The sequence below is a fragment of the Rhinatrema bivittatum genome, chromosome 5, assembly GCF_901001135.1.
Source record: "Rhinatrema bivittatum chromosome 5, aRhiBiv1.1, whole genome shotgun sequence".
Taxonomy (NCBI): domain Eukaryota; kingdom Metazoa; phylum Chordata; class Amphibia; order Gymnophiona; family Rhinatrematidae; genus Rhinatrema; species Rhinatrema bivittatum.
In genome coordinates this window covers 176,017,306-176,035,439 of record NC_042619.1, presented here as the reverse complement: position 1 = coordinate 176,035,439, position 18,134 = coordinate 176,017,306, and the positions used below count along the sequence as shown (strand labels likewise).

General features: G+C 46.6%; 1 protein-coding gene across 1 annotated transcript in view; it reads left to right on the top strand.

The window, feature by feature from the left end:
• MYCBP2 (MYC binding protein 2) overlaps window positions 1–18,134 on the top strand; it is a 1,075,853-nt gene that overhangs the window by 908,479 nt on the left and 149,240 nt on the right. The window contains 2 exon segments of the mRNA XM_029603038.1: window positions 10,314–10,538; window positions 11,986–12,051. Of these exon segments, the coding sequence (XP_029458898.1) occupies window positions 10,314–10,538; window positions 11,986–12,051 (291 nt within the window).

The following is an 18,134-nucleotide window of genomic DNA, read 5'->3' as shown; positions in this document are numbered from 1 at the left end:
AATATAATCAGCAAAAGAACAGACCTTTGCTGACACTCCTTCTGTTATGTCACTCATGAAAATGTTGACACGAACCAATCCAAGGACCGATCCCTGAAGAACACCACCAGTAATGTCCACCTCCTCTGAGTGAGCTTCATTTACAACTATCCTTTGTCGCCTCCTACTCAACCTGTTTCTAATCCAGTCAGTCACTTTAGGTCACATAGCCAAGGTGTTTAATTTATTTATAAGTCACTAGTGCAGACCATGTCCAAGGCTTTACTGAAATCCAAGTACACTACATCTAGCGTTTCTCCTTGATCCACCTCTCTGGTCACCCAATCAAAGAAATTAATCAGATTGATCTGACAAGACCTATCTCTGTTAAAACCATGTTACCTCTGATCTTGCAATCCATTGGATTCCAGAAACTGCACTGTCCTCTGTTAGCAGAAATTCCATTAATTTGCTCAACACAGAGATGAAACTAACCTCCTTATTTCCACTTTTGTGAATAGGAGCCACATCCGCCCATTTCCAGACCTCCATAACTACTACTCCTGACTAAAGAAGCATTGAAATGGTCAACTGGCAGAGCTGCTAGAACTTCTCTAAGTTCCCTTAATACCCTCAGATGTATCCCATCCAGCCCTATCATTTTATCTACTTTGTTTAGTTGTCTCCTCAAAAATCCATTTTTCTGAAAATTGATTGAGGTTTACCTCATTTCCAATCTTTTGTGTTATGTGGTCCTAATCCTGGCCATGCCACAGTGAATACTGAACAGAAATATTTGTTAAACAGTTTAGTTTTGCTCCAAGATGGCGTACTAGCTCTGAGTCTGTGAGCGTCCTTCTTACCTTGCTAATTTTTCTCTCCTTTTGAATGCCACATTCGGCCCGAAAACAGAGGACGAGAGAGCGAGATGGCTCAGTCGCTCTCTCCCTAAACCCTCTGACTAGCCCGATGGACACTCACGTCCAAAGAGGAGCTTTAGCTCTGGGAGTTGGCTCGCTGGAGGAGAGTAAGGGGAAAGTTGAGCCCGACCACCTCTTTGAGCTCTCAGCATCTCTGTCCCCAAAGGAGCGGTCTGCCCCTGTAAATCTGGCAGAGGCACGAATGCAGTCCCAGCAGCAAGACCGGGAGCCGTCGGAGAATGTGGGTGGCGACCGTTTGTGTGCTGAACCTGGGGGACTGCAGAGGATACCTCAGCATTGCAGAAGATCACTGTGGAAGCAGGGGAGACTGCTGGCAGTGTTGCAGCACAGCAGGTTCGAGGTGATCAGACTAAGTTCCAAAGCTTTCACCCTGTGGAACCGGTAAGACCTGCTATGTTCAACTAGGAGGTTATCTGGGAAGCAATCCAAACCTTAAACACAAACAAAATGGGGCAAATAAACCCTCTTTTTGAGAATGTTAAGAATATGGATTCTCGATTAACAAATGTGGAGAAAGATTCCAGTGAAAATAAGAAAATGGAAACTGTTAAAATAAGATCTGAAAGCACTTTTGCTTTACAACAAGCATTAAGCAAGGAAAATCAGTTTTTCCAACTTAAACTTGAAAATATGAAGAATCAAATTAGAGGAAGAAATCTTCGGTGTATTAATTTTCCTAAATTACCGCATGTTCTTCCTAAAGATATGTGGAAAAGGTACTTAATGGAAATACTTAAGGTCACTGAACAGACTCTTCCCTTAGTTTCAAGTGTATATTATATTCCACTTTTTAAGAAAAAACACCTGATAAGGATGACATGCATATTCTCTCTCCAATAGAAACCCCAAATCTGGACATTACCGCAATATAAGAAACATCTGAAGAAAATCTGGCTACACCAGCCACACTAATTGTTTCTTTCCTGCTTGAGAGAATGGGTTTTAAAGAAGTATTTCAAACACCATACGGAGCCCTTTCTGATAGAGTTCCCAGCCATGGGCGGCTGCGGCTGGCCCCTCCTACCTTCCTTCGTGGGGTCGGGACTGTCGCAGCAGGAAGACGTCCCCAATGCAGGCTCCTGGTCTCCTCCCTCCTGGCTGCTCCGTCTGCCGAGCCCCTGCCGAGCTCTGCAGTGGAAGAGAGGTCCCTCGGCCTCCTCTCCGCGGCGTCGGGCCACACGCCATCACTTCCTGTATTCCACAGCGGGCCTTTCTCCTCCTAGGCGCGCGATCGCGCCTCCTTCACTCATTTAAAGAGCCCACATCACTAAAATTACCTTCAGCTATCTGGATGACGTCAGGGCTCAGGGAGTATTTATAGAAGCTTTCTTCCTTTCCGCGACTTGGCAACAAGTCTGCTTACTTCGGTGAGTTCATCTGTGCTTCGTTTGTGCTCTTGCTCCTGTTTCTGCCTTTAGAGTTTTTTGGTTTTTTTTTTTAATTCTTTATTTATCATTTTAAATTTTTACAAACTGAAAAGATTTGTACACTCATCACAATCAGATGTATCCAGATTAAACAAAAATAAATATTGCATTGCATTTCTTATCCAGTTTTTGTTATGTTGCAATCAGGAAAAATTAAATCATAGGAAGGGACAAGAGAAATATAAGAGACAATACCAAGAAATTCATCAAATTAATATGGCATTACGTAGAATTATAACTGGAATCTTTTGCAATTACCCTCATCCTAACTAGCTACTGGAGAAGAGGTGGATGGCTTACGGGCCAATATAAATTGCTGTATTTGATCTGGTTGTAAGAAAAAAGACTCATCACCTCTTCTTAACAAACATCTACATGAATATCTTAGCGTGAATGTGAAACCCAAGGAAATAACTTCTTGTCTGAAAACCAAAAGTTCTCACAGGACAAGCAGGATGGTTGTCCTCACAAATGAGTGACATCGAGGATGGAGCCCCACCACGGAAAACTTCTGTCAAAGTTTCAGGAACTTTGACTGGCCCCTACTGGGCATGCCCAGCACGGCACCAACCCTGCAGCCAGCAGGGGTCTCCCTTCAGTCTTCTTTTTTCCGCGCAGCAGTAGCCACGCGGTAGAAGAGCTCTTAACCACGTTCCTGACAGGAATTTCAAACTCTTAGTTTTGAAGAAAATTTGCCCCTCAGGGGTCTCCCTTCGACAAATTTTCGGTCCGCGGAACTTCGGTAAGTTTTTGCCGTTGTTTGGTCGACTTCCGTCAATTTTGGCCCTCGAGGCCTGTTGTCAGTCGACAGTCCCGCGGCTAAATTTTTGGCTTCTCGCCATGGCGTCGGGGTTTCGTCGGTGTCCAGACTGTACCCGAACTATGTCAATCACAGACCCCCATGGAGTCTGTGTTTTATGTTTAGGCAGCGAGCATGACGTTCTGATTTGCACCAAATGTGCTCTCATGACACCAAAGCCAGAATGGAGAAGATGGGGCTCCTCTTCCACGCTCGTACCCCAACGCCATCGATTGCATCGACGTCGTCGGAACCGGCACTGACGAGGTCTCATCATCATAGACAACCCTTCGGTGACCGTCCGCCATCGGTGACTTCACGGCCATCGACTCCCGTTCCTTCCCCTGATGCTTGAGGGGATCGAAAGGAGAAACATCGCCATCGACGTCATAAGTCTCGGCCTGTCGAGGAATCGACGTCATCGACCTCCGTGCAGACCGAGCCACCGCCAAAAAAGCCTCGATCAGAGATGGAACCGTCCACTCCTGTTTCGCAGGCTCCAAGGCAACCCTCACCCCCTTGGGGTTTGGGAGCCGCGATTCCACCGGTGACGGTGGTCCCTCTGGCTCAGCCTCAGCCTCCCTCTCCCGTCGAGCCGGGTCTCGTTACCCCTGGTCTCCGGGCAGAACTGGACCGGCTGGTCCAGGAGGCCATCGATAAGGCGATGCAACGATTCCAACCTCCTCCGGCACCGACACCGGCACCGAGGGTGGAACCGACCACCGAGCCGATTGCAGCTGCACTGGCTCCGTTGCTAAACCGGATGGAAGCGCTCATGACAGCCCTTCCACCGGTGATACCTGTGTCACCGGCAAGACCGCTGTCACCGACAGGTTTTTCATCGGGTAGAGAAACACCGTATCGGATTCCCCCTTCGGGGATAGTTCCATCGGTGCCAAGTCGTCCCTCGCCACCGATCCTGTCTTCGGGGGCGATACGCACCTCTGCTCCACCGAGGTTTCCGATGCCGGCACCGATTCCATCGAGGCCCACACCGGCACCGATACCAACACCGATTCCATCGAGGATTTTCTCGATGCCCTCGGTGACTCCAACCAATATTTCGGAGCCTCATCCTGGGCCCTCAGGGGTTCAGCCCCCTCGAGGTCCTACAAGTCATCACCAAGATCCTTATGACACTTGGGGTGATGATACCTCTACTGACACCGATGATTTGCCTTCACCACCCTCTCCTGCAGAGAGTAGAAAGCGTTCTCCCCCTGAGGACCTCTCTTTCATAAATTTTGTGAAGGAAATGTCAGAATTAGTCCCATTCCAACTCCAATCGGAACAGGATGACGGGCACCAAATGATGGAATTACTCCAATTCCTGGATGCCCCTAAAATCATCACTTCTATTCCCATTCATCAGGTTTTTCTAGACCTCCTTAAAAAGAATTGGGAATCTCCTGGCACTGTTTCCCCGGTCAACAAAAAAGCTGACTCTACATATCTTGTACAGTCCGCTCCTGGTTTTCAAAAGCCTCAATTAGACCACCATTCCGTAGTCGTAGAATCAGCTCAAAAGAAAGCTAAACGACTGAAGCCACACTCTTCCATGCCTCCTACTAAGGAAAACAAATTCCTAGATACCATAGGTAGGAAGGTGTATCAAGGAGCTATGCTGATTTCCAGAATAGCTTCTTATCAGCTTTATATGACTCAATATAATAGGGTCCTCCTGAAACAGATGCAGGAATACACGGATGCCTTGCCTGAACAGTTCCAGCCACAGCTTCAATCCCTCCTAAATAAAGGATTTGAAGCTGGGAAGCACGAAGTAAGAACAGCTTATGACATATTCGATGCTTCTACTAGAATTTCTGCCACATCCATCTCAGCCAGACGCTGGGCTTGGCTTAAGTCATCTGACCTGCGACTAGAAGTTCAGGACAGGCTATCTGATCTACCCTGCCTAGGGGATAATTTGTTTGGTGAGCAAATTCAACAAATTGTTGCTGAATTAAAGGATCATCATGAGACACTTAAACAGCTCTCATCTATCCCTCCTGACTTGCCTTCTAAACAACCGTTTAGGAAGGACTCCAAAAAGTCTTTCTTCCGAGCACGGAAGTATTATCCCCCTTCCACCAAGTCTAGGCCTGCAAGGTCTTTATCGTAAGACTCAATTTCGCCAGACACACAAACAAAAGCCAGCAGCAGCTCCACCACCTGGTCCTGCTACAGGTTTTTGACTTTCACCTAGAGAGCATTTACCAAACCCCTCTTCCAACTATACCAGTAGGAGGACGGCTGTGCCACTTCCTAGGAAGGTGGCAACACCTCACCACAGATCAATGGGTAATAACAATCATTGCACAGGGTTACCACCTCAACTTTCAGTCTCTCCCTCCCGACTCCCCGCCTCTGCAGGCGTGGAGACACACCGATCACTCTGCTCTTTTAGAGCAAGAAGTCTCTCTTCTCCTACAATCAAACGCTGTAGAACCCGTTCCTTACTTACAACAAGGGCTCGGGTTCTACTCCAGGTACTTCCTGATCCCAAAAAAGTCGGGAGGACTTCGTCCAATCCTAGACCTACAGGCTCTCAACAAGTACCTTTACAAGGAGAAATTCAAGATGGTAACCCTAGGCTCCCTACTCCCCCTACTGCAAAGAGGGGATTGGCTATGCTCTCTAAACCTGAAAGACGCATATACCCACATTGCGATCACACAATCTCATCGCAAATACCTGCGTTTTCTTGTAGGCCAAAACCACTACCAATACTGAGTACTACCGTTTGGCCTGGCATCTGCACCACGAGTCTTTACCAAATGTCTCGTCGTGGTAGCAGCATTCCTCAGGAAGGAAGGTGTCCACGTCTACCCCTACCTGGACGATTGGTTAATCAGGGCCCCAACCCAGCAAATAGCTCGGTCCTCCCTGACTCTAACAATTCAAACATTACTTTCTCTAGGGTTTCTTGTCAATTACGAGAAATCCTACTTAGTCCCATCTCAAACCTTATCCTTCATTGGGGCAGACTTGGACACCTTACAAGCAAAGGCCTACCTTCCTCATCAAAGAGCAATAGCTCTTGTGTCCCTAGCTCGCCAGCTGCAGTCTCAACACACAGCCACTGCTAGCCAATTCCTCGTTCTCCTGGGACACATGGCCTCCTCGGTCCATGTAACTCCCATGGCTCGTCTGGCCATGAGAGTCACACAATGGACTCTAAGACAACAATGGACTCAGGCTCTTCAGCCTCTGACCTCCCTTGTTACAATCACAAATGCACTCCGGCTGTCTCTTCTCTGGTGGACAAATCAATTCAACCTCCTACAGGGCTTGCCCTTTCTTCCACCAGATCTCCAGGTAATCCTCACCACCGACGCTTCCAACATCGGTTGGGGAGCCCATGTAAACAATCTACAGACTCAAGGATTCTGGTCACTAGAGGAAGCCAAACACCAGATAAATTTCCTGGAGTTGAGAGCAATCCGTTATGCTCTCAGGACTTTTCAAGATTGCCTTTCAAATCAAGCAATCTTAATTCAGACAGACAACCAGGTAGCCATGTGGTACATAAACAAGCAGGGAGGCACAGGCTCCTTCCTTCTGTGTCAGGAAGCTGCGCAGATTTGGACAGAAGCCCTCTCCCGCTCCATGTACCTCAGGGCCACCTACCTGCCGGGAGTGGACAATGTATTGGCAGACCAGCTGAGCCGTGTCTTCCAGCCACACGAGTGGTCACTCAATCCCTTGGTAGCGACCTCTCTATTTCACAAGTGGGGTTATCCCCACATAGACCTCTATGCGTCCCCTCAGAACCACAAAGTGGACAACTACTGCTCTCTCATTCGGAGCCAGCACTCTCGGCCGAGGGATGCTTTCTCCCTCACGTGGACAACCGGTCTGCTCTATGCATTCCCTCCACTTCCTCTTCTGTCGAAGACTCTCGTGAAGCTCCGCCAGGACAGGGGAACCATGATCCTGATAGCTCCGCACTGGCCACGCCAAGTGTGGTTTCCCATACTCCAGGATCTCTCCATCCGCAGGCACATTCCTCTGGGAAAAGACCCGCATCTGCTCACTCAAAACGACGGATGCCTCCTCCATCCCAACCTCCAAGCCTTGTCCCTGACGGCATGGATGTTGAAAGGTTAGTCCTTCAGCCATTTAACCTTTCGGATTCAGTTTCTCGTGTCCTGATAGCTTCACGAAAGCCTTCAACAAGAAAATCTTACTCATACAAATGGAAAAGGTACACATCATGGTGCACTTCTCAGTCCCTTGATCCCCTTTCCTGTCCAATCTCTAAATTCTTGGACTATTTATGGCACCTATCAGAATCCGGTCTAAAGACCTCTTCTATAAGGATGCATGTCAGTGCGGTAGCTGCCTTCCATAAAGGTATCGGGGGTGTCCCTATCTCAGTACAACCCCTGGTAACACGCTTTCTTAAAGGATTGCTCCATTTGAAGCCACCTTTACATCCTCCGGCCCCATCTTGGGACCTTAACCTGGTTCTTGGTCGCCTTATGAAACCACCTTTCGAACCTCTTTACTCCTGTGACTTAAAATATCTCACATGGAAAGTGTTATTCCTTTTGGCTATCACTTCAGCTCGCAGGGTTAGTGAATTACAGGCCCTAGTTACCTATCCGCCGTACACTAAACTCCTGCAGGACCGGGCGGTACTCCGCACTCACCCTAAATTTTTACCTAAGGTAGTTTCGGAGTTTCATATCAATCAATCCATCATACTACCTATCTTCTTTCCCAGGCCCCACTCCAACTCCGGGGAACAGACTCTGCATACCTTAGACTGTAAACGAGCTCTAGCTTTTTATCTAGACCGTACAGTTTCTCACAGGAAGAGCACTCAATTATTCGTCTCTTTCCATCCTAACAAGTTAGGACATCCTGTGGGTAAGCAGGCTCTCTCCTCCTGGTTGGCGGACTGCATTTCTTTTTGCTATGAGCAAGCTGGCATTCCTTTCCAAGACCGTGTCAAAGCACACTCTGTGAGGGCCATGGCGACTTCAGTAGCACACCTTCGATCGGTGCCGCTTCCTGACATCTGCAAAGCTGCAACCTGGAGTTCCCTCCATACCTTTGCAGCCCACTATTGTTTGGACAAAGCTGGAAGACAGGATTCCATCTTCGGCCAATCTGTCTTGCGTAACCTTTTTCCAACTTGATGTACCAACACCCTTCCACCTTCCCGGTAGGGTGCGGATGCCCTTACCAAATTTCCACCCCAGTTGTTGTGCCTGTTGCACGCCGTTGGGTACATTTTTTTATTTTTTTTTTTTGGTGCAAGTCAGGACATCCTCAGCTCGGTACTCACCCATTTGTGAGGACAACCATCCTGCTTGTCCTGTGAGAAAGCAAATGTTGCTTACCTGATGTAACAGGTGTTCTCACAGGACAGCAGGATGTTAGTCCTCACGAAACCCGCCCGCCACCCCGCGGTGTTGGGTTCGTTTAATTTATTTTTCGGCACTGCCTGTAGCTATAAAAACAAGACTGAAGTCTTTCAGGAACTTTGACTGGCCCCTACTGGGCATGCCCAGTAGGGGCCAGTCAAAGTTCCTGAAACTTTGACAGAAGTTTTCCGTGGTGGGGCTCCATCCTCGATGTCACCCATTTGTGAGGACTAACATCCTGCTGTCCTGTGAGAACACCTGTTACATCAGGTAAGCAACATTTGCTTTCTCTTCTCTTATTCTGTGTCATTGGAGATAAATCAGGATAAATTCTTATAATTTGGTCATAGAAGGTAACTGGAAACTTTCTGAAGAAATTTCTCATTACATCATTCACATCTGTAGTAGAAATAAATGAAACCAGTAAAGTTTTCCTGTCTAATACTTCTAAGTTTAAGTTTTCTAGGAAATTTGTTAAGTTTTGAGAGATAGGCAACCCTGAAGTGTCCCCACATTTGAAGCCCTTTTATTTAAAAAAACGACACGAATTTATGGACGGCATTTTATCCTCAGGAAAAGCAAGGGCTTCAATTAGGAAACGCTTAAGGGTAGTATAGGAAATTTCCCCAACAATTTGAGGAAAATTTAAAATCCGCAAATTCAACTAACTGGTATTATTTTCTAATGTCTCCAATCTTTTGAGAGATACAAGTTGATCTTTAATTATTGCAGGATTTACAGTTTGAACCGCGTGTATTTTATTTTGTCTCAGTTGCTTTGTTTGTAAGTGTAGAAGTAGTTTGCTGAATCTCAGAAATCTTTTGCTGATTATTATACGCGATAGAGTCCACTTTGCTTTCTAGGCGCTTTAAGGAAACGCCGAAGCCCGCCATCAAATCCCAGAGAGCTTCTAGGGTGACTGCCTCAGGTTTTGGGGGTTGCAGCCAAGACTCACCCTGAATGTAGGCGGGAGATGGCTCCTGGTCTCCATCCGTAGGGCTTGTAGCTTTTTCTCTCCCCAAGTAAACCTTTGGTCGTACTACCAGGTTGTCTACTGCGCCGGCATTCGTTTCTGCTCCGGCGCTGGCAATACTGTCCACATCCTGCAGACTGCTGGCAGATGTTCCCTTTAACTCAGTCGCAGTGGCCGCGTCAGCAGCCTACGACTGTGATGCATCTCCGCCAGGGTCATGCTGCGCAGGAGGCTGTTGTTGGTCCTGGCTGAGGGACATCTCCTCCGCAAGAGGCTCATGCTCTCCCACGCTAGGACCTCTGTCGGGCTCCCCGACTCCCTCCAACAATCCGGTTGGGACAAAAACTGCAGGATCTCCAACTGTGTCAGGGAAGGTATGGGTTCAGAGGGAAAAACCTTCACTTTCCTTTTTCATTTTGGTGGCATTCTCAATCTTAATTCCAAGGAAACTACTCAGCAGGATCACGGTGAGAGATCTGCGTTCCCTCTCCGTTGCCCTGGGGCAGATATTTAAAAGACTTTTATTCAGTTAAATTATAGCCGGATATGTTCGCCAGATAACTTGCCACTAAATGTCCTACTGAATATGGACCCCCTTAAGTCTAGGATCCTCACCTTTGAATGAACCTTCATCTCCTGTTCTCTAATACTGAACCACATCACACCCTTAATAGATCAATCTCTTAATGCAGAATTGATGCCACAGTATTGTTGTCTGTAATGATGATATTCTGTTTTTGGTGATGAGATTAAAGTCCTATAATATACATGTATGGAGATACTCAAAATGTTTTTGTTTTGTTTTTTTTTACTGTACAGGAACTGTGCATAGTGACATCTCTAAAGGATCTGACCACCATAGTTGATATTAAAACATCCAGTCGTCCTGCCATGATAGGCAGCCTGACTGATGGGTCTACAGAAACCTTTTGGGAGTCTGGAGATGAGGACAAAAACAAAACCAAGAGCATCACAATTAATTGTGTTAAAGGAATCAATGCTCGCTATGTCTCCATTCATGTTGACAACTCCCGAGATATAGGGGTAAGTGAGGAGAATAGAAAGTTTATCATCATGAAACTTCAGATGTCACCATAAAAAGGAAGTTCTTATAGTTGAGAATCCAAAGTGAAATAATAGAAAATTAATTTGATAATTAACACAGTTTAAATTTTTTGTCCTTACAGAGGTATTAATGCAGTTATAGGAGTTCATTAATTTCAGTCTTGCTATAGGGTAATATGTTTGCTATGTTAGTCCACTTGGAAATATAGAATTTAGAGACAGCAAAACAAGTTGCATGTGATAGTTTATGAAGTGTTCTTTTTATGAAGTGTTTTTGAGAGCTATGTTTACTGTAGAAGATACAACATTGCACATCTCAGCCTACTGTGGTTTAAACCCCAGGGAATAATATCTGGTTCTAATGTAACATTTTCTTATCATAATTGTCATGTTATCAGTGGGACACCATCTTATTTTATCTACAAACAAATATTGGCTTTGTTGATTGAAATGCTTGAATGTAGCTTGTTTATCTCTAAATTATCTCTCGAATTGATTGAAGTCCAAAAATGAAAAACATGTAGAAAATCAAAGTGGAGGACTTGTGCTATAATTTTTCATGGGAATTTCAATGTTATTAAAAAAAAGGTAAGTGGAAAAATGACTTTGTTATAACACACAGGATAAAAATCGGTGAAAAGTCATTTTTCCACTAATATTTTTTGTTAGAACATTGAAATTCCCAGGAAGAAATAAAATAAACACTGACAACGAAAGTCCTAGCTATAACTTTGTGTGGTGCACTATTATCAGTGTGATAAAGTCAGAGCTACACTTCGAAGAAAATTAATGTACAATCATATGATACTGTTGGGCCAGTAATACTGCTCAGTCACTTCCATTTGACAAATTAATATTAGGATACAAAGAGCCTTCTTTTAAAAATATTCCTCTCTCTAAGTTTCTTTCCAAGTATCGGATCAAAAGCCAACTTAAAGGCCTCAACATTGTAAGATAAATATTTTATAAGTTAAGTTGTTTTCCTACTATTGGTGCATGCAAGGCTAGCAAGAGTTTTTATCTTTTATCCTTTACTATTTTACTTCTTAATTATTTATTGTGATTATTGTATTTATATAGCTTTACAGTTTATCTTTTTATTTTTATTATTTATATGATTGTGAACCGTTGTGACAACCTGTGCTATATGACAGTATAGAAATGTATACAAATAAAATAAATAAGTTATTTCAGGACCCAGGGCAAACAATATTCAGGCTACTTTATTAAGATCTTATTTTACCAATTGGATAACATAATCCCAAGTAGATGTTTAGTTTGGATTGAAATACATTTTATAAAATTGGCAGTGTTATAAGGTATTTAACACCTTAATTGTATTGAACTTCTCAGATGTGCAGCCTCTGAGACAATTTTATGATGTGTGTGCTCAAATCATTTACTTGTACATGTTTATCTGTTCTAGAATAAGGTGACCTCTATGACCTTCCTAAGTGGTAAGGCAGTAGAAGACCTTTGCAGACTAAAACAGGTAAATAACATCTATACTGTATTTCCCTAGAGAACTGCCTTGTCCTGTAAGAATTGTGACAAATCCCTAATATTTCTGATGGCAAAGTTGGATGACGTGAGTAATATACAGTGGGTTAAATATAATTGTGTAATATTAGTTGACTCTCAACTGATACAAAGTAGATCCTCCACAGTTATTTTATTAAATCCAGCTGTCCCAGGAACAGTAGTTCCATTTTATGACTCCTTAATATCAGGCAAATTGTCACAAATTAATCCATATGATATACTGTTGTTCAAAGTCAATTCTAACAGGAAATTTCCTAGTGTATCAGTCAAACATCCCACTGAGGAAAGATGAAGGCTTGAAAAATAGAATATGATGTCAGATTAGGACCAGAAGACTCATCTAGTTTGCTTAATTTGGTTAATTTTGCAGTGCCATAGATAGTTAATCTCTGGTTCCTGAACATACCCAGATCAGTCCAGACAAGTGGGTTTTGCATCTCTACCAGCAGATAGAGGCAGAGAACAAAACCTTTGAGGCACTACGGGACAGAAAAGGTAAAAAAAAAAGTACAAAAAATCAGGTTGCCGTGAGTTTCCTCGACGTCAGCAGGGGCTGCTCAGTCTGCACAAGATCCTTTCCAATTAAGCGCGGGAACAGAGGCCATTTTACAGTCGTTCCGTTCTGCTGCTCAGGCAGCCATGGGGGAAGGGTGTTTTCCTTCTCAACTTTATCCTCAGCTGAGGCTCCCTGAGGACAGGGAATCACTGCAGCCTGCTTCTCCTCGCCCGGAGGTCAGTCCTGAGGGGGCTTCTGATACCACATCTGAGTCCTCCTTCATTGTTTGTTTTTTTTGTTTTTTTGCATAAAGCGTTTAAAGCAAAGAAAGCAGGGAAGCTGCATGAAGGGGGACAGCCTGACTCCCTAGGAAATAAGTCCAGGGCCTGTCAAGCCCAAGCGTCCCCTCTGCACTAGGGGTCCACAGGGGGATACGGATTCTTCCGGGTTGGACTCAGATCTCGGAGATCCGGATTCCCAACCCCAGATCCCACATGGAGCGGATGAGCCGGATCCGGACCCGCAACAGGTGGAGAGGGGATCCCAGGCAGCGGAGGGTGATGACCCTAAGGTAGTACGCCTTTTTCATAAGGAGGAATTGGCACCACTTATTCCAGCTATCCTCACTGAGCTGGGTATCGACAGCCCTCCTGAGGAATCCAAACTCGGTAAGAGGGATCCTGTATTGTTGGGCCTGAGAGGTCCTGCTACAGCCTATCGTTTTCATTTCTCGGCTACAAATTTGTTGTTTCGGGAATGGGATACCCCGGATCTCGGATTGAAAGTCAGTAAGGCCATGGATAAGCTATATCCTCTGCCAGAGGAGGCCTTAGAGATGCTGCGGTTCCTAAGGTAGACACGGCGGTGTCTGCTGTCACCAACAAAACCATGATTCCTGTCACAGACCTACAGGACAGAAAGTTGGAGGTACAGCTCAAAAGGATTTTTGAGGTCTCCGCCATGGGAGTTCGGGCGGCTATTTGCAGTAATTTTGCTATGAGAGCGGAGCTCCGCTGGGTACAGCAATTGCAAGCCAATGCGGGCTTCTCTGAGGAGGAAGCTGCCCAGGTGAACTGTTTGGAATCCTCGGTGGCTTACTGCGCTGATGCCTTCCATGACCTCTTAAGGACGTCAGCCAGGTCCATGGTGTCGGCGATCTCCGCCCGGAGGCTCTTGTGGTTAAGAAACTGGTCGGCAGACGTGTCGTCTAAGGCTCAACTGGGATCGCTGCCTTTTAAGGGTAAGCTGCTCTTTGGAAAAGTCTTGGAAGATATGATTTTGTCCCTGGGAGATAATAAGGTGCCTCGTTTACCAGAGGACAGACCTCGCTCGCGAGGTTCCTTTTCGTCCCGCGCCGGATTCAGAGGGAATCGGCGGTACCGGCTGACGAAGGCGCCCAACTCTTCCTTTCGTTCGGTCCCTGCGAAGCAGCAGCCCTGGTCACAGCCATTTCTGGGCCGAAGATTCACCAGACCTGGTTCGTCTCAGCCTTCCTCAGGGTCCAAGTCTTCTCAATGAAGGGACGCCGGTCCACTCCTCATTGCCGGAAGTAGGGGGCAGACTCTCCCTGTTTTTCGAGGAGTGGGCCAAGGTGACTACAGATCAGTAGGTGCTGTCTGTGATAAAACAAGGCTATGCTTTAGATTTTGCATGGAGGCCACGAGATCGGTTTCTCGTCTCTCCCTGTGGGTATGCCGCAAAGAGAGCAGTGGTACGAGAGCCATTGCAGCAGCTTCTGCAGTTGCGAGCCATAGTCCCCATTCCTCCAGAGGCTCAAAGAAAGGGTCGCTACTCCATTTACTTTGTGGTACCAAAGAAAGAGGGTTCCTTTCGTCCCATTCTAGACCTCAAGAATGTGAACAAATGTCTAAAGGTTGCTCGCTTTCGCATGGAGACTCTGTGGTCAGTCATTGCTTCGGTAAGAAAGGGAGAATTTCTAGCATCGCTGGATCTTACGGAAGCTTACCTGCACATAGGCATCCATCCGGACCACCAAAGGTTTCTTCGGTTCTACGTTCTGGGCCAGAATTTTCAGTTTCGGGCTCTACCCTTCGGTCTGGCAACCGCGCCCAGGACATTCACCAAGGTGTTGGTGGTGGCGGCGGCCCATCTCCGGAGGGAAGGTCTCCTGGTCCATCCCTAATTGGACGACTGGCTGATTCAAGCGAAATCGGAAGTGCTGGCCAGGGACGCGATTCACAGGGAACTACAGCTTCTTCAGTCACTGGGATGGGTAGTCAACCTCTCAAAGAGCAGGCTCGTACCCTCTCAGTCCTTGGAATATTTGGGAGCACTGTTCGACACTCAGAAGGAATGAGGTTTTTGGTTTTTTTTTTACCATGGAGCGCATCTCCAAGTTGCAGAACCAGGTGAAAGGCTTGTTACTCAAGAGTACTCCCAGGGTCCAAGATTATCTACAGGTTCTCAGGTCCATGACTTCAACATTAGAGCTGGTGCCCTGGGCGTTTGCTCATATGCGGCCCTTGCAGTACGCATTACTGTCCCGTTGGAACCCAGTGTCCGAACTGTTCCTTCTACCTTTGCCACTTAAAGAAGCGGTGCGGGACTGTCTAGCGTGGTGGCTGGTGACAGACAGTCTATCCCGGGGGGTTCCTCTGGAGGTGCCTGAATGGACAGTGGTCGCCACGGACACCAGTCTCTCTGGCTGGGGAGTGGTGTGCCAGAGGAGATCCGTACAGGGCCTATTGTCTCCCGAGGAATCTCGATGGTCAATCAATCAGTTGGAGACTTGGGCAGTGTGGTTAGCGTTACAAGCTTTCTGTCCACTTCTGCAAGGAAGAACAGTCCAGGTGTTCTTGTGCCTTGGTAGCTCAGGCTTCCTTGCAGCTTTGTCAAGAGTCTGGTGGCGTTGGGTCCGATTTAGGACCTATGGTAGAACCGGAGATCGCCACCTTGGCTGATGCGGGCTGTGACTTGGTACACACAGCTGCCAGAGGAGCTGCTTCAGTTATTGCGGCCAGGTGACAGCTGTGGATGCGCAACTGGTCCACAGATACTGTTTCAAAGTTCATTCTGACTAAGCTGTCTTTCAAAGGCTTGCTTTTATTTGGCAGTGGATTGGAAAAAAATGGCAAGTAAATGGGGAGAGACCCAGGTCCCACGTTTTCCGGAGGATAGGAAGCCAGTTTTCTCAGACTTCTCTGGTGAGTGGCTGCTCTCGAGACTACTGGTGCTTTCGGCCTTATAGGGGAGGTTCTTCCACAGATCTCAGTCCTTTCGCCCCCAAGGTCCTCGAAAGAATACAGCCTCCGGAGGCAGAGCCCCTCGATCTTCCCAGTGAAGGTTTGCAGGCTCACCTGGTGGTGAGGGAGATAGGTGGTCATCTATCCTGGTTTTATCACAGGCGAGCCCAGATTACTTCAGATGAATGGGCTCTCGAAGTGGTTCAGAATGGCTGTACTTTAGAATTTCTTCACATTCCTCTGGATGCCTTCATGGTCTCTCCATACAACTCCCCTCAGAAGAGGGTAGAAGTGGAAACGACATTACAGCGGCTGTTGAGTCTGAAAGCGGTCATCCCTGTTCCCGAATTGCAGCAAAACATGGGCCAATATTCCATTTATTTTGTTGTGCACAAGAAGGAAGGCTCATTTGCCCCTACTGGATCTCAAGGGCATCAGCCGACATCTGCGAGTCATGCATTTCAGGAGGGAAATGGTGTGCTCTGTCATAATGGCGGTTCAAGCAGAGGAGTATCTCACATCTCTGGATCTAACAGAGGTGTACCTGCATATTCCCATCTGGCAGGAACATCTGTGGTTCCTCCAATCTGCCATCCTGGATCATCGTTACCAGTTTCAGGCCTTGCCTTTTGAACTAGCCACAGTGCCCAGGACCTTTTCCAAGGTCATGATAGTGGTAGCAGCAGCCCTTTGCAAGGAGGGCATTCTAGTTCACCCCCTAACTGGATGACTGGTTGACATGAGCCAGAACATTGGAAGAGAGTCTTCACGTTTCCCGCAGAGTGGTTTCCTTGCTACAGGACCTAGGCTTGGTGGTGAATCTGGCCAAGAGCTATTTGCAGCCATCTTAGACCCTCAAGTATTTCGGGGTTCAATTCTATATAAGGCAGGACAGTGTCTTTCTGCCAGAGTCTCGAATCCAGTCATTTATGCTGCGAGTCCGATCCCTGCGGATCTCTGTTTGTCAGACCATGTGGTCTTATCTGCAGGTCCTGGGGTTGATGGCTGCCACATTAGAAGTGGCTGGGCCAGGGCACATATCCACCCGCGTCATCACGCCTTGCTCTCATGGTGAAGTCCACAGTCTCAAAACTATGCAGTGAGGCTGCTCCTTCCGTTAGAGGTGAAATCTGTTGAACTGGTAGTTACACGCAAACCATCTCAGTAAGAGTATTTCCTTGATGACACTGAATTGGTTGGTACTCAAACAGATGTGAGCCTCCAGGACTAGGGGGCTCACTATCAGAAGTTGGTGGTGTAAGAGTGCTGGAATGCAATCGAACATCAACAGACTGGAGGCATAAGCGGTTCAGTTGGCATGCCTGCAGTTTGTCAAGCGGCTAGAGGCTCAGGCAGTCCAGATAATGTCCAACAACGCAACAACGGTGGCTTACATAAATCATGAGGGTGGAACCAAGAGTCAACAGGTGTTGGAGGAGATAGATGCGCTCATGATATGGGCGGAGCAGCATCTCCTAAGCATATCCACCTCTCAAATTGTCGGAAAGGACAATATCAGAACCAGTTTCCACAGCAGGAGAAGCTTGGACCCAGGAAAATGGGAACTGGTGGATGAGGCCTTTCAGCTCCTGGTGGACTGCTGGGGCCTACCATATCTAGATCTGTTGGCAAACTTCAACATGAAAGTTCCGCACTTCTTCAGTCGCAGGCAGGACCCAAAAGCGATGGGCAAAGACACTCATTCAGGAGTGCCTGCTTTGGCCTTTGATAGGCAAGCTGGTACAGAAGATTGCAAATCAAAGATTGCAAATCAAACCAACATCGTCTTTTTAGTGGCTCCAGATTGGGCTCGAAGGACATGGTACACTTTTCACCTGAGACTTCTGGTGGGCAGTCCCCTCCAGCTACCTTCTTGGCAGATCTGTTACATCAGGTGCCCATTCTGCACGAGGATCCAGCTTGGTTCTGTCTTACAGTTTAGCCATTAAAAGGACTTGGGTGTTGAAGCATGGTTATTCGTCTTCTGTAATTTCCATTCTCCTTAGGGCCTGGAAATTTTCTACTTCTCTAGCTTACACTAGAGTTTGACAGATCTTTGAGGCCTAGTGTTCTGAGCAAGGTACTTAACTGTTCAAGGTGGATATTCCTTTGCTTTTGGAATTTTTACAGGACGGCTTGCTTAAGTGTTTGGCCCTTAATAACTTGAAGGTTCAAGTTGTGACACTGGCTTGTTACAGGGGAAGAGTTAATGGAGGGCTTTGTCTTCCCATCCGGACATGTCCCATTTCTTGTAGGGAGTTAAACATCTTTGCCCCCCTCCCCCATTGCAGCTTCGGTGCCTTTGTGGGATCTTAACGTGGTCCTCGAGTTCTT